At 36.3% G+C, this 15,868-nt stretch overlaps 2 protein-coding genes across 4 annotated transcripts; one reads left to right on the top strand and one right to left on the bottom strand.

Moving 5' to 3' along the window:
- The first annotated feature begins 1,225 nt into the window (after window positions 1-1,225).
- On the top strand, window positions 1,226-3,969 carry LOC147545694 (G-type lectin S-receptor-like serine/threonine-protein kinase LECRK3). Its single transcript, XM_086632190.1, has one exon. It carries the CDS (start codon window positions 1,264-1,266, stop codon window positions 3,763-3,765), a length of 2,502 nt encoding a protein of 833 aa, XP_086488316.1. The 5' UTR covers window positions 1,226-1,263; the 3' UTR covers window positions 3,766-3,969.
- A 1,357-nt stretch (window positions 3,970-5,326) lies between these two features.
- On the bottom strand, window positions 5,327-13,133 carry LOC147545693 (ribose-phosphate pyrophosphokinase 1-like). Of its 3 annotated transcripts, none has more exons than XR_015223047.1 (9): window positions 12,791-13,133; window positions 11,347-11,520; window positions 10,751-10,999; window positions 9,240-9,383; window positions 8,905-9,072; window positions 8,317-8,386; window positions 8,053-8,208; window positions 7,628-7,737; window positions 5,327-7,521 (listed from the first exon to the last, which is right to left on the bottom strand). XR_015223047.1 is itself a non-coding variant. In XM_086632189.1 (9 exons), exons 4-9 carry the CDS (start codon window positions 10,982-10,984, stop codon window positions 5,586-5,588), a joined length of 879 nt encoding a protein of 292 aa, XP_086488315.1. In that variant the 5' UTR covers window positions 10,985-10,999; window positions 11,347-11,520; window positions 12,070-12,249; window positions 12,290-13,120; the 3' UTR covers window positions 5,327-5,585. The 3 variants fall into 3 exon arrangements, 2 of the variants coding, with proteins under 2 accessions (XP_086488315.1, XP_086488314.1); XM_086632189.1 differs by lacking the exon at window positions 7,628-7,737 and adding an exon at window positions 12,070-12,249 and having other exon boundaries at window positions 5,327-5,766; window positions 8,127-8,208; window positions 12,290-13,120; XM_086632188.1 differs by lacking the exon at window positions 7,628-7,737 and having other exon boundaries at window positions 5,327-5,766; window positions 8,127-8,208.
- Between the last annotated feature and the right edge of the window lie 2,735 nt (window positions 13,134-15,868).

Genomic DNA, 15,868 nt, shown 5'->3' with positions numbered 1-15,868 from the left:
ACTATAAGCCAATATAAATAAGATTTTAAACCTGAATAGTTGTGGCTAGAATAAAGATATAATCAGTAAAAACCCTAAATCACAATGGAGGTTGTGATGATAGCTCTTGATTGAATACTAATCAATGGAGTTTTTTACAGCTGGGCGAGAGTTTAATGAATGTTTAATGAAGATTTCATTTTTAGAGAGATAGTGGGAAAGTTTCTGGATTTCGGTTACGGAATTATAGAGAGAGAGTTGTTAGTTACATAAAAAACGTGATTGGAGAGAGAAAGTTGAGATAAATATGGAGAGAAATCTAATACGGTTTAGAATGAAAATCACGATTAGATATTAAAAGAAGGTTAATATAGGTATTACATATATAATAAGTATTATATGGATTTGTGAAATCTCTCTAGATGACACTAAAAGGACCAGATATCTATTATGATTATTATTTAGGTTTTCAAATCCTTTTTAGGATTATAGAGGATTAAATCTCCTATTAGGACCCTATTTTTGGTCTATAGACTCAAAAATTAAAAAAAATATGGTATAATATATAGTATCTTCATCCCAAAGCCAATAAGGACAACAAAACTATTCTCTAACTGTCACAAATCTCCTTTCTCTCGGTCTCTCTTGCGACATGATATTTCTATAATTTTTATCGCAACGCAATTTGTTCTTTGACACATAACTTTCTTTTTAATCCTTGTTTTTTTTCTCCTCTCTAAAAATTCTCATTCTTTCTATCATACGAATCTCTATCCAAACTTTCATTATCATTCATAACTAAACTATAATTTAATGTGTGAGATGAAAAAGTTAGCCACAACCTTGACATACACAAAAGCAACCGAGTGCGTAAAAAAATTTAGATTTTACGTTTGCTTATACAAGGGGGGCCAACTAAAAAATTTGGCACCGGGCCCCCGGATTCTCAGGCACGGCCCTGCCCTTAACTTGTACGAAAAGGTCGAACTTGGGCCGTACATGAAACAAAATCGAAAACGGATCCTTTTCAGAAATTGTTATGGAGTCATTGATGTCTCCAAGTCTCCAACCTAACTGCAATGACGTCTCTGATCCTCTCCTCTTTCCATCTTGACTTGGCTTACCAAAAATATGTGGATATAATGCTCAATAATACTGTGTCTCTCTTCTCCTGGCTCCATCTTGACTTGACTTACCAAAAATATGTGGACATAATCCTCAATAACACTGAACCGAATTTACTCCATGACTCAATTCTCTTTCGATAGTTTCCTATAAGTTATAATGGACAAACCAGAGTTGATCGCAATCAGAGCAAGTATGTCTTCTTCTATTACATGTTCCCATTTCTCCCTCCTCTTGCTTCTTCTTCTCCTCTTACCAATCTTTGCTGTCTGTCAAGGCTACCGAAATATAACCTTGGGTTCTTCTCTAAATGCCGGTAGCGATGAAGCTCCATGGACATCACCATCTGGTGATTTCGCCTTTGGCTTCCGTCCCCTTGATGAGAATAAAACTACTTTCCTAGTTTCAATATGGTTCGATAAAATACCTGAAAAAACGGTTGTTTGGTACGCAGCAGCAAACAAGACAACCGAAAAAGGTTCTAAAGTTGGGCTAAGCACTGATGGTAAGCTTGTTCTCGAGGATCCTCAGGGCAATGAATTGTGGATGGCTGCCCTTGTTAATGGTGCAGCAGCTACATATGCTGCCATGCTTGATAACGGTAATTTCATTCTTGCGGGCGAGAACTCTTCTTCTTCTGATAATTATGTGTGGCAGAGCTTTGAGAACCCGACTGATACCATCTTACCTACACAAACACTGAAAGTGAATGAAGTTCTTTATTCTCGTCAGACTACAAAAACTTTCTCCAAGGGACGATTCAGACTCCGCCTTGGAAATGATGGAAATATGACATTATATGCTGTCGCCTTTCCAAGTCTGACAGAAAACAATTACATTCCTTACTATATAACTTACTACGCCATACAACGTATCCTGGTTCTACCCAAAACGAAGAATCCAACTTACCAGTTAATCTTCAACGAAACAGGGTACATTTATATTGTCGAGGGGAATCAAATAATATATAGTCTCTCGCAGGACAATATTGTTCCAAATAATGATGTTTATTATAGAGCTACGCTTGATTTTGATGGTGTTTTCACACAATACTCTTACCCAAGAACATCCACTGGCAACTGGTCTGTTGTGTGGTCTATACCCGAAAATATATGTCAAAGTATAATTACGAGTGCGCTTGGAAGCGGTCCATGTGGATATAATAGCTATTGTTCACTATCAGATGAAAAGTCAGAACGGAGGCATAGTTGTTTTTGCCCACCTGGGTATTCCTATCTAGATCCCAATAACATCTACAACGGTTGCAGACCTAATTTCGAACAAGGATGTCAGGAAGAGAATATCGAAAAAGATTTATATGAGCTAAAGATTTTGCAAGATGTAGATTGGCCACTAGCTGACTACGAAGTGTTGAACGATTACACTGAAGAGGAGTGCAAAAGTTCCTGCTTAGATGATTGTCTTTGTGCAGCAGCTATTGCTAGATCAGCTACCTGTTACAAAAAGAAATTGCCACTTTCAAATGGAAAATTTATAAGGGATCTGGATGGAAAGGCACTAATCAAAGTAAGAAAGAACGAATCGAATATAGATATCCATCAATCTTCAAGCTCTAATAAAGAAGATAAATCCACTTTAATTGTGGTGGTGTCAGTGCTCTTAGGTAGCTCTGTATTTTTCAATTTCATATTCTTGGCTGTGATATCTGTACTCTTCGTGTTTATGAAGAGAAAATTCAACAGAACCAACCAAAATCCAAGTATATTGAGATCAAATCTTCGTTCTTTTACATATCAAGCGCTCGTAGAAGCCACAGATGGATTTAAGGAAGAGTTGGGAAGGGGTGCTTTTGGCATCGTTTATAAAGGAGTCATAGAAGAAATGGGTACGAGCACTATTGTTGCAGTGAAGAAGTTGGACAAGGTCATTCGAGAAGGAGAGAAGGAATTCAAAGCAGAAGTTACTGCGATTGGACAATCCCATCATAAAAATCTAGTTCGACTGCTTGGGTTCTGCGAGGACGGACAGAACCGGCTTTTGGTGTATGAATTCATGAGTAATGGAAGTCTAGCGGAACACCTCTTTGGAATTTCAAAGCCTGATTGGAACCAAAGAGTTCACATTGCATTTGGTATCGCACGAGGACTGATGTATTTACATGAAGAGTGCATCACCCAAATTATCCATTGCGATATAAAGCCTCAAAACATACTTCTTGATGATAATTTCACAGCCAGAATTTCAGATTTTGGATTAGCGAAGCTTTTGATGCATGAACAAACCCGAACTTCTACAGGGATCAGAGGGACTAGAGGTTATATCGCGCCAGAATGGTTTAGGAATACACCAGTATCGGCAAAAGTAGATGTTTACAGTTTTGGAGTACTGTTACTTGAAATAATTTGCTGCAGGAAAGGAGTCGACTTGTTAGCGGGGGAGGAAGATATTAAAGCTATTCTAACAGACTGGGTCTATTTTTGTTACAGTAAAGGCAAACTAGAAGATCTGGTAGAGTTTGAGGAGGATGTGGTCAATGACAAGAAGAGGTTCGAGAGGTTAGTGATGATAGCAATTTGGTGCATTCAAGAAGAACCAACTCTAAGGCCATCCATGAAGAAGGTTGTACATATGCTGGAAGGAGTCGTTGAAGTTTCAGAGCCACCATTTCTTTATCCCTCCGATTCATTTTGTGAAATGTAATGATTTCTACGTACTTTAACTAAAACTAGATACATAGAAACCCCAAAGTATCATATGAATCATTTCTAGAGACGGTGGTCGTGACGTCCATTTACAACCCATGATCTAATTAATAGTAACTCGGTTTGTTTTAGTGTGTATTAGTCTTCTTCTTAAATATGTGAAGACTGTTGAAGTACTACATATAGCTCCTCTTTCTAGCAAGTAACATGTTCTATTGATTAAGCTAATCTCAGTGATGAGCAAGATACGGGTAACTTAGCGTCATCACATGTCTAACTTACATGGCAATCTATAACTAGCAAAAAGAGGAGCTATATGCATTACTGCAAATGAGACTGACTCGTAATTTCATAAACCTAGTGAGAGTTAAGCAACTTGGAAACTGCAAATGGCTCGATAACAGTACCTCACAAAATCACAGGATTGTAGGAAGATGGAAACAAAACCCTAATTAATAACCATGGATGGCTAGCTCATTCATATTAATTTGGGAGGAATTACCTTTAAATTGTGCAGCCAGAAGTTCCATATTTTTCAACTAACTATGGTTCGTTGAAATCTTGCTAGTTTTCTTCCCTTGGACTACAAGAGGATAAAAAAGAAACGGGTATACCAGCCGAGAGTTTTGAGATCCACCATTGCTCTTTTACTTAACAAACCTTGAATAAGGTACAGATACACTTGACGAAGATTCTACCTAGAACGGTAGAGTTAATTAGCTTCAGTATGGTTTACAGAAGAAACATAGACATTGTGCTGTAGATGTTTTGAGATCCCACCATTGCTCCTTGGAGAAGATACAGGGACACTTGAGTAGTAACTAGGTAGAGCCGAAGTAATTAGGTTCAGTATGGTTTACAGAAGAAACATAGACATTGCGGTGTAGATGTTACGTTTGCTTGTGAGCAAGTCAGAGAAAGGAGTAAGGTAAGCCGAGAAGGAGTTCGAGGTGAAGTTAGCGTAGTAGACCAAACTCCCAAGTCACCAGACAAGAAAAGAATCTGGTATGATTGCATGCAAGCTTCAAGGAAGACCGCATTGACTTTTCGTATAGGAATTTATTTGTAATATAAGATCAGCAAAAGAACCTGTTCGAATGCAAAGGTTCCGCTGCTAAACCCAGATTACATTTAAGATGGCATTAGGGCTAATGTAACTTCTGCGATTAGTGCAGCGGTCAATTATACATCATGACATGAAACCTCAAAAAGCACTTCAAACGACAGGTTTTGCAGCAAAGGTCTCAGAGTTCGGATTGTCTAAGCTTTTGACGAGTGCTAGCATTTTGTTACCTTCGTAGAAAATCATCATTTAGGCCATCGATGAAGGTCAAACAGATGTGAAACGAGTAGTAGACATTACTGTGACCCATGTCCTCTCAGCCTGTTTGGGAACTATTACTAGCGATAAAATTTGATAAACCTATCGATGATCGAAGGATTCGGTGAATGATTCCTATTTGGAGTACCTTCACCTACAGCCATCACTAAGACCAACGATGAAAGTAGTGAAAAATTGCAGTAAGAAGAGGTTAAATTCAGAAAGTAAGGACAAGGAGTTCCTCCGTAAAACAAACTATAACATAATATATGAACTGTTTCTACCACAGGAACATGTAAGGTATTAAACTTTAAACTTGCCTACAAATATATCAACATGTTCATCCGTAAAATGTAAAACACATAGAACCACTTGAAAACCAGAGAATAGCTCTCAGAAGATGAGGGAATTATTAGATGGCAACCTCAATACTTTCATATGGAAAACCGGAAGGTGAAACCACTATCACAAGGGGAGACCTAAAATGAACCAGACCATTACTTAAACATGCTACTCACAGAGCCATCATCATGAACACGCCAAATTGCTTCACCAAGCAAGTTTGCAACTGACAGTATTGTCAATTGAGGGAAGTATTTCTGATCCGCCAACGGAATTGTATTGGTAATCACAACTTCCTGAAAGAGTCCACTTGATAACCTCTCAATTGCTGGTGGACTACATAGAAGAAATAAAAACTTAGAAACCAAAGTTGGAGTTCCAAATATTCAAAATATATATGGAGTCAACTATTTATTCTTGAGTTTATAAGTTATCAATTCGGATCATATAAGGGCGCATATAATCACTCGCAGATATTTATCAATTAATTTAAATGCAGACATACACCAAAGGTCCAATATGATATGGAGGGCTTAAAATCAGAGTTCCAAAGAACATATGATTTTATCAACCAATTTGTACTTTTAAATACGTTGTTATGCCTCAAGGTGGTTTGCTCTCACAAGGCGAGGCGGCGCCTCAAGCCGTATGCCTCAATGTATAAAAGTTGTAAATTATTGTTTTTTAAGGAAAATGATGTCAATTACGTAAAAACTAACATAGTTTTTATACTTTACTACCGTAATATATGTCCTAAGTGTTAAATAAACAAAATACTAATATTTTTGTGTTATACATCAAAAAAAATAACAGGCGACTTCAAATGCACACGTTTTATTCTCGAGTGCAAATACGTATGCCTCGAGGCATCAGGTGACCGTCTCGCCTCGATGTGTATGCCTTGAAAGTTTTTTAGAACGTTGTGCCTCGCCTCGAGCCATATGCCTCGATGTGTAAAAGTTGTAGACTATTGTTCTTTTAAGGAAAATGATATCAATTATGTAAAAACTAACATAATATTATACTTTACTACCGTAATATATAACACTAAGTGTTGAATAAACAAAATACTAATATTTTGTGTTACCAAACAACTCAAAAATAACAGGCGACTTCAAATGCACACATTTTATTCTCGAGTTCAAATACTTATGCCTCGAGGCATCAAGTGACCATCTCGCCTTAATGTGTAAGCATTGAAAGCTTTTTAAAACATTATTATCAACAAATATTTTTTAAGTTCTAGTCTGGTGACCATCTCGCCTCGGTGTGTACGCCTTGAAAGCTTTTTAAAACTTGTTATCAACGAACAGTTTTTTAAGCAAAAGATCCTATTAAAGATGGACATCAGAGACCGTTTCCTTCTCTCCCTAAACTGAGCTTGAAATTGTCTCTTCCAGTTCTCACAACAGCGCTTTTGTGATCAAGTTTTCTCCGGCGAAGGGTCTTCCCTTCGCCGGATCCCTGTCACGTTCAAAGTGGAAGTTTCCGATTTACGTTTTTACTTAGTCTGTCCATCTAATTTACATCTTTTGGAGTGGATAAAAGGAGAGGAAGTTCGAGTATGGAAAGAAGACCACTATTCCATTCTTGATAAGCCATCATCAGATCTAGTCGCTTTAATTAGTTAAAGTACTTGTTTGATTTGGTGGTTTTCTTCAAGTATTTTAAAGACTTCGAAAAGTTTGTCAATCAAACAATTTAATTTAAGGTTTTCTTTGATGATGGTGAAATGGAGTTCAACATCCCCTCTATCTACATCTATCACCTATTATGTTGGTCTTTGTTGGTTCATCTACAATTCCCAATTCCGATTTTGGCTCGAACAATGATGAAGAAAAAAGAAATAGAGTACCAAAAGAAGAGCAGACAACATCTCTTAAATCAAGAGGACAACAACTTATTTAATCAATAACCTCTACTTGGTTCATCTTACCTACATATATTGAAGTACAATAAAGCTTAAGACCTTTAGGGTCTTCACATTTGTGATCTTTAGGATCGTTTCATGTTGTGACCTTTAGGGTCTTTTCATTTTGTTATTATAATGTTATACTTCCCTAGCTTCATGTTGTATTTTCTTTTGTAAATCTCATGTTGTACTCAAAGGAATCAAAAGTCTAAAAACCATGTAATGTATTAGACTGAATTCCTACATATGAATGAAATTTTTGGTTTAACTTAAAAAAAAAATTACAGTTCCAGTCCTATGAATCCCACGGGTACCATCTATGGTCCCCCATGACTGAAGTTTTTAGAAATTTGTTTCGCAAGTTGGCTATCTATGACAAAATGAGTACCTACAACCTAGTAATTCTTTTTTTTTTTTGAGAAATCGACTACGATCTACGTTAATCGTTACAAGGCATTGATACATCATAAAGATGTGATGAGCACGATAACCGCCTAATTTAAACCATCATAATGAAAGAGGCCTAAAGCCCGACAACATGAAAGAGGCCTAAAGCCCGACAAAATTATTATATTATTTGCTTTATACATCGCCTAAATTACATTGGATAAATCTTGATGGCAAACTGCTTCCACCGAGACACGATCCCACGACCTCATGGGCTTAAGAGGGGTGTCCAACCGTTGTACCAAAGGGTGGTGGACTAGAACCTAGTAATTATTAATCATGGTAAGACTACGCTATGAATAATTTAAATTACTGACATGGCAAAGAGCAACAATACCTGAATACTGCATGAGTACAGCACGCGTAAACTGCACTTGCTCCCTCTTTGTGCAACAACTCAGCAGCATTAGCAATAGTCCCTGAGTTTATCAGTATGTTAACACTTGACTGAAGCAAGACGCAAGATATGAAATACAGGTTTAGTAAGAATATTTTGCATTTCAAATCCGTCCCTCAAAAAGACTCACCCGCTGTATCAATCATGTCATCAACCATAACTGCAACCTTTCCCTTAACATCACCTATCAAATTCATAACCTGCACAAATTGAATTTGGTAAGTGAAGTTTTTATTTTCTTGTGATACGTTACAAGAGACGCCTTTTACCAAGCGTTTGAAGTGTCATTACAGGTTAAACATGCATTGTCAGAAGAAGAGGGACAAGAACTCTGTCAAGACACGCAAAAGAGCTATGTCCTTCGTATCTTCATATATCACTGATACCAAAACATACATGATTAATAGTCGATACATAGCCTCTGGGATATGCAGACTTCCAAGTCGACTAATTAGCAAGATACTCTGTTTCTAGCAAACTTTCCACTTTCCAGGAACCAACATACTCTGAATGTCTTTAAGTCAGCAGAATAAGCACTGGCATACTCTTTTTAACCAAGAAAAACTGAGTAGATATTCTATTTCAACTATTACTTAGAGATTTTGTGAATTACGATATCTAAGTATTATTGCACACTTAACCTGGCTGCTTAAAAGTTCCATACTAATATGTATATAAAGTTCATGACAAATCTAATTCCTAAAAGATGGAACCTTACTTCAGAAACATTATGCCCATGACGTCTTTTATCAACAATTGCCAATGGGGCATCAGATAACTTCTTCGCAAAACCACGTGCTCGGGCAACACCACCCACATCGGGAGATACAACTACCAAATCATTCGAAGAAATCATCTTACTTGCCAAGTAATCCAGGATCACAGGCTACATCACAGAAGAAATTATCATCATATAGTTAACTCCTTCAATACAGTAACAACTGATCAGATCTACAATCACAAAAACATTATAAGAACATTGTTCTTAACCTAGAAAGTTGAAGAAGAATAAGATCAAGCAGCCTCCGTCTGAATAGCAGGAAAAAGAAATACCTCTCCTAATACATGATCGATTGGAATATCGAAGTACCCCAAAGACTGTCCTGAATGAATATCACAGGCAAGGACGCGAGTAGCGCCTGCTTCAGTGATCAGGTTGGCAACAAGTTTTGCGGCAATTGATTCTCGCCCTTGGGTCTGGAAATATCAGACTTGATCGTGAGAAATACAAGTATAGACACAGATACAAGACATACTATAATAACCTAAAGTAAAATAAATATGGGGGTTCAAGAAAGAGAGTTTATCTATGTCCCCAGAGGATTGTAATGAACTTCCTTTTAAAGTTCAAGGTTGTCAAGGGCAAAAAGGCAGAGGACTCTAAGATTATTAAGGAGCAAAAATATTATACAAAATACACTTATATTACATCATATAATATGTTATTTGCATAAACAAATAATAACGTAAAATGTATTTCGTAATATAGCAATTTGAATGACCAGTCAATCATTGAACTTTACGAAGGCCACACAGAAGGCGCTAGACGGAAGGCAGTGTACCCAAATCACAAAATAGAGCCTCTTGGAGGTGCCGCTTTGATAACATAGACCACTGTTACCTCTGGTACGCCGATCGCTCCGATACGTGGTACGGGTACCGGTACACTACCATGTGTGTATCGGGTATTTTTCTCCGGCACATTATTTTTCATTGCGGTATGCTTTGGACTATTTTCTTAGACAATATGTACTATGATGCATTTATAATAGATACATCTTCTCTCATGCATCCTATCACTGTAAACCTTAAAATCTGGCAAGTTATTAAAAAAGTATTGCAGTAAGCTACCCAACTAGTCGAGTTCATATATTCCTACAAAGACTTTGGGTTAATTAAGACTATATGCTAATTTTGGGGTACTAGATCGTGAACCACCCAAACAGGGTATGGGGAATCAGGTACGCAAGGGAAGGGGTAACATAGTTTCAAAAGAAAGTTCAGTTTACACATCTGCGCAGCGTCGACACGATCTGAGTATTGATAATTTGATATCCAACACTTGTATGATGATGTTTTGAATTCGTGAATAGATCAACGGGGTATGCACATAAACACATGTACAACGAGTTGAAATGGGTAACTTGTTTTTTTCAATCATCATTGAAGGATACAATTATATTTTCAAAAACCTTCTGCTGGTCTCTCTAAAAGGTAAAAGAGACCACTTTCCTTTTCTCCACTTAAGTATATGCCATACTATTGATCTTATATTTACTTAAAAGGCGAATAAATATGTTGAAAGAAGTTGGGATTACATATACAGAAAAAGGAGTAGATCAGACCATTCAGGTCATGATCTTCTGCAATAAATTACACCTTAATATATTTTATATGACATAGATCCGAAGTAAGAAAGAAAAATCTAATATAACATGGGTATACGTACTTATATACACCAAACCAGTCTCATACTATGCCCAACACAGACACCTGGAGATGCCCTCTTCAAGAATTCATTTTTTTTTTTTTGCAGATACACGAACACAGGGGAAAGACCATACCTTTCTATCTGCTCTAGCATATCCAAAATATGGAATTACAGCAGTTATAGTCCTGGCAGATGCCCTTCGGCAAGCATCTATCATGATTAGAAGCTCAGCGAGATTCTCATTAACTGGAGGGGATGTGGGTTGAACCAAGAAAACGTCACAGCCCCTTACACTCTCTTCCAACTGGACGTAAACCTCACCATCTGCAAACCGCTTTATCTTTATCTTCCCAAGTTCCAGACCCATGTAGCATGCAACTTCCTTGGTACATAAAAACATTTTCAAATTAGTAATAGAAATCAAATAATTTTTACCTTTCTCTCACTTGAAGGTTATACTAAAACATATGGAAGCATAACTGCATAAAACATAAAAAAAATTCAAAGGTACAGCTGAGGAAGTGATACTTTTTATGTGAAAGATTCCATGCCACATTACATTTGATGTGAGACATGCAAAGTTGCAAACAAACTCTTTTCAAAGTTGCAAACAATCTGTTAAGTTCATGTCAGAGCAACACCTCAAGTTCCTTACTTATGTCATTACATGTCTTCCAGTCATAAATCCTAAATGAAAGTGAGCACGAAGAAGCAAAAGTTAAATTGAACCTGTGAAAGTGAAGGATTTGCTGTTCCTGAGAAGATCCGCAACCTATCACCAGGTCTTTGTATTACTTGCTTCTCATGCTCCGTGACTAATAAATCAGGTACACATTTATCTATGGGGACCGACTTGGAAATTTGTCCATTAGGCAACTGAAATGACTTCGCCAGCTTGCATTTCTGCGGAAGGCAATGAAAGAGTTGAAATGTAAGATGTTTGATTGAAGTAACTTACAAAACTAACCAAAAAGATAAAGAATAAGGTTATGAGGATGCAAAACAGTTGGATTACTTCACTTTACAGTTTATAGGTTCAAATTTATATATCATTCAGTGGACTGGTGATGAGAAAAAAGAAAGTTTCACATAAAAGTGAAGCCCTAACACTTTCATGTTATTTGGAAAAGAATGTGCCCTCCTCTAACTCTCAAAGTAAACTTGCCCTCGATGCATTTTTTTTTTGAGATCTCAACTTTCTTCAGTTTTCAAGTGGCTCATTTTAGCAACACAAAACTTACAATATTCTACAAAAATACTGAAAATTAAGACCAATATGTAAAATCTGAACCTTTATCTCGCCATAATGAGCCTCTTAAGTAATTTTCCTGGATCCTTGGTCAAGTGACATATAATGCTTACTTTCAGAAGTAAATCATAAACATGTAATAACTTTGACATAGACACCTCTACTAGGAAACTTTTGCCCGAAATATAAACTACAGGTAAAACCTTATTAAAAGTGATTTTATCTGATTTTTAAACCCGGGTTTCATACAACTCCGTTTTACTATTCCACATCTAATTTTCAACTCAATCAATCCTAGTAGTCACAGAAGTTTTCAACACCATAACTCAATTGAGGTTATTAGATCTTCAATTGAACATGTTAACCTACATTTAAAGCAAACTCTAGTCCCGATTCACACGACCCGTAAAATTCATCTGAAACTTGAAATGAACATTAATGATGTCATCCCGTTGGATAACAATGAAATTAGCTTTGAGGAATCAACTTCCCACACTCTTCTTCCTTCCGTCTCTTTCCAATAGTTGATAGAAATTAAGGGTTTTTATTTTATTTTTTTGACTGCTACCAAACAACTCTTTGGCCCTACTCAAATCCAAACAACAGAAGTTACTTTCAAGTAACTTAATAAAATTTCCCAAATGACAGATGTTTTTAGGTCAAACTTGATAAAATTCAGAAAGGACAAGTTTTAATAAACGTGGACTATTACTACTATGACAAAATCCGTTTCTTCTTCCGTACGTGGAGAATCGTTCCACAAGCTAATAAAGAACAAAAGAAAAAAAACCTAATAACTTCAAAACTCAAAGAATTCGGATAGCTTGAAAGTATAATCAGTCAATAAGAACAAACTCAAAACTCAAATTTCAACAAAATCAAATTCAATGAGTTAATTTCAAAATCGGAAAGAGAAAAACTCACCGTAATTGAGATATGATTGTTTCTACAACCTAGTTTTCCAAAGCTCGACCGATTCCTCGAGTTTTTAACGAGAAAGGAACCTCGAAACTCTGATGCCGATGACGAAAATGTCTTCGTCGCCATTGTTATAGGAGTAACGGAGATACAAACAACGACGATTTAGAGAGAGAGAGAGAGAGAGAGGATTTGTTAGATGCGTAGTTAGGGATTGAAATGAAATAGAGAAGAGAAACCCAAATATTGAGGAGTGAAGAGAGTGTACGGATGTTTTCTTCTTCTCTCTTTCTTTCTCTCTCTAGAAGTTTAGAGACGGCACAGAATCAATAACCTATATACTTCAGGCGGTTCATTTGCTTTTTATATTTTACAATATTGACCTTCGTCTCTACCCAAACGACAACTAGATGTTGTCAGATATGTAGGTGGGTCCGATTGAGACTGCCACGTAAGTTAACAAAAAGTATTTGAAATTACTGCCATTTTGTGCCTATAACGGTATAACCAATCTAGGACTCATATATTTTTATGGGCGCCCGCAGAGACACACAAAAATTGTGTGTGCAAAATGTAATCCATGTTTTCCTAACCCAAGCTTATAGGGATAGAATGGACTTTGTCCATGCACAGTGGGCCCATTATTCGGCCCACTTCTCAGTTTGTTGTTCTCCCACTTGTATTTTTTTTTTTTTTTTTTGAAGTCGACTACGATCTACGTATGTCGTTACATTTGGCATTGATACATCAAAGATGTGATACGCTCAATAACTACCCACTCAAACTGAAACAAGCCTATAGCCCAACAAGACAACGGCCTAAAGCCCAACAAGACAACGGCCTAAAGCCCAACTACATTATTTACACCCTAATAATCCCACTTGTAGAGTACAACAAGAAATATGGTAGTTTTGTAATTCGTGTTCATTATTGCTGGGTCATACCAGTTCATGTTAAAAAGAAGTGTCTATCCAAATTCGACAACCCTGATAGGGAATCTGACAAATTTGGTATGAATTTGTCTTGGATCTTCGTCCAACGATTTGGATTCACCCCGTTTTCATCAAGGAGGAGAAAGTGAAAGTGGTGTGAATCTATTCACTGGATATGGGTTCACCGTAAATTCACGCCTTTACTTTCAGTGGTTGTGTCATTTTCCCAAATTCAAAGGCCCGCCCCGTTCTTCTTACCCTTCCACCACAGCCAAATTTTGAAGCAATTAATGTGCAATGAGATTTTTCACAAAATTAGGTATGCAAATGCATGGTGTGAAATTCCAAAGGGGAATAAAGGGCCTACAAATTGGGCATCAAACTTCTTTATATTTAGACTTTGAGATAACAACAGATGAGGTAGAGATAAAATGCTTGTTTTCTACTTCCATTAAATCATTATTTTAGCCATTAAGAATATTATTATTTCCAAAAAGAAGGGAAAAGGGACCTCTTGGGTCTTGACTGGACAATCAAGAATAATATCCACTAAAATTTCTTTTATCAAGATTAGCCTTATTATTTTTAGGGTTCTATACAAACGCCCCTTGCTTTTATGGCCAATTGACATATGCTTTAATATTATCAAAAGTTTAATATTCTTTTATTAATTATTTATCAATCCACTATTTTATCATTAGTAATTAGATTAACTTATTTTAATTTAATAAACTTTTTTCCATCTTACTTTTGGCATGTTTTAATTCTAGAATCTCGACCTAACGAAGCCACTATTGACAAAATCATATCACAAAATATCCTCATTTACCCATGTCTATGCTCATTGTCAATGTGGCTAGACCATCATAGGTTATGGAACGGAATAAAGTTGAACGGATGTGTAAATTAACTACTACAATGATTTATCCTTAACCAAATGACATTAATATTATGGATCAAACACTACCTAATCCTCAAAATAAAGAAAAAAAAAAGACTTGGATATTCATAGAACTCAATTTTCTAAAGAAAATGTTTCTATTGATATTACTTTTTCACTAGGTTCCAAGTAAAATGGATCTTGTGTGTTGTTAAGTAAAATTCGAATCCTGGGCTAACCTATATCTATAAGGTTAATTAGGTAACTTTCAACAACTCAACCGCATAGAGTTGGTTAATGGTTGTATTGCAACTTCCAGGCAACTTTCGTGTAACCCTTTTAAATCCAAATGAAATATGAAGATTAGTCACCTTTAAATGCAAAAGTAATGGTTTCAAATCAATTAATCACTAAGAGAAGATAGGTTTCTTTTAGGCAATCAAATAAAAAAGGACAATACAAAACACAGACTTCACGATGTGACTTTGACATTCATATATATGGACATCCGAGATAGAAGGATCAACAATTCCATGTTCCATATCGGTCTACACCGGTTCACAAAATACATAAAACAAAACACAACTCTGGCCTAATGAGGTGAAGAAGTTCATATATAGGGTTGCCCTTTCAAATATTTGAAGGGTCATTTTGGTGGTAGATCAAGTTTCATTTAGGAGTATGGGCATTGTATATGTACTTGGCATGTTTGCCTTTGGGTACCAAATAAAAGAAAAGAATACATGTCCTTTTCATGCAAATTGAATAGTTGGTGAACTTGTTCATATACATAGTGGGGGGGCTTCATGTCCTTTGTGATTTCTTTGTTCAAAATTCAATGAACTACCCTCCCTCTATTCTTTTTAAAATTGATATTCTCTTTTTACACTAAAATACTGCAATGTTTAATATGAATTTAGAAAATAAAATGCACACTTGATGAAAATTTCGAGTTTTTTCAGCCTCTCAGTGACCAAATAGAGAGATCAATATCGAAAATTATAGACCCACTAAATAATATCTTGAGTTTGTCTAAATTAACAGTCTAAATAAGTAAACTTTGGATTTTAGTGTGAGACATAGAGTTTCCGTATCTTAAATTAAACTTATAAGAAACCGAGTGGACTTGGTTTATCCTTAGGTTGCCCATTTTGGGGAGGTCTTCCTTCGGTTAGCCATAATTCTGTTTACGTACTTATGGAAGGAAAAGGAAGTGTTTGTTGATCGACAAAACAAAACGAACCTAAATATTCTTTTGTTGTCATCATCAAA

The sequence above is a fragment of the Eschscholzia californica genome, unplaced genomic scaffold (genome assembly GCF_041429995.1).
Source record: "Eschscholzia californica isolate CP2 unplaced genomic scaffold, dmEscCali1.0.p SCAF_4, whole genome shotgun sequence".
Classification (NCBI taxonomy): Eukaryota; Viridiplantae; Streptophyta; class Magnoliopsida; order Ranunculales; family Papaveraceae; genus Eschscholzia; species Eschscholzia californica.
The sequence above is the reverse complement of the archived record's forward strand: the minus strand, read 5'-3'. Positions and strand labels throughout refer to the sequence as shown.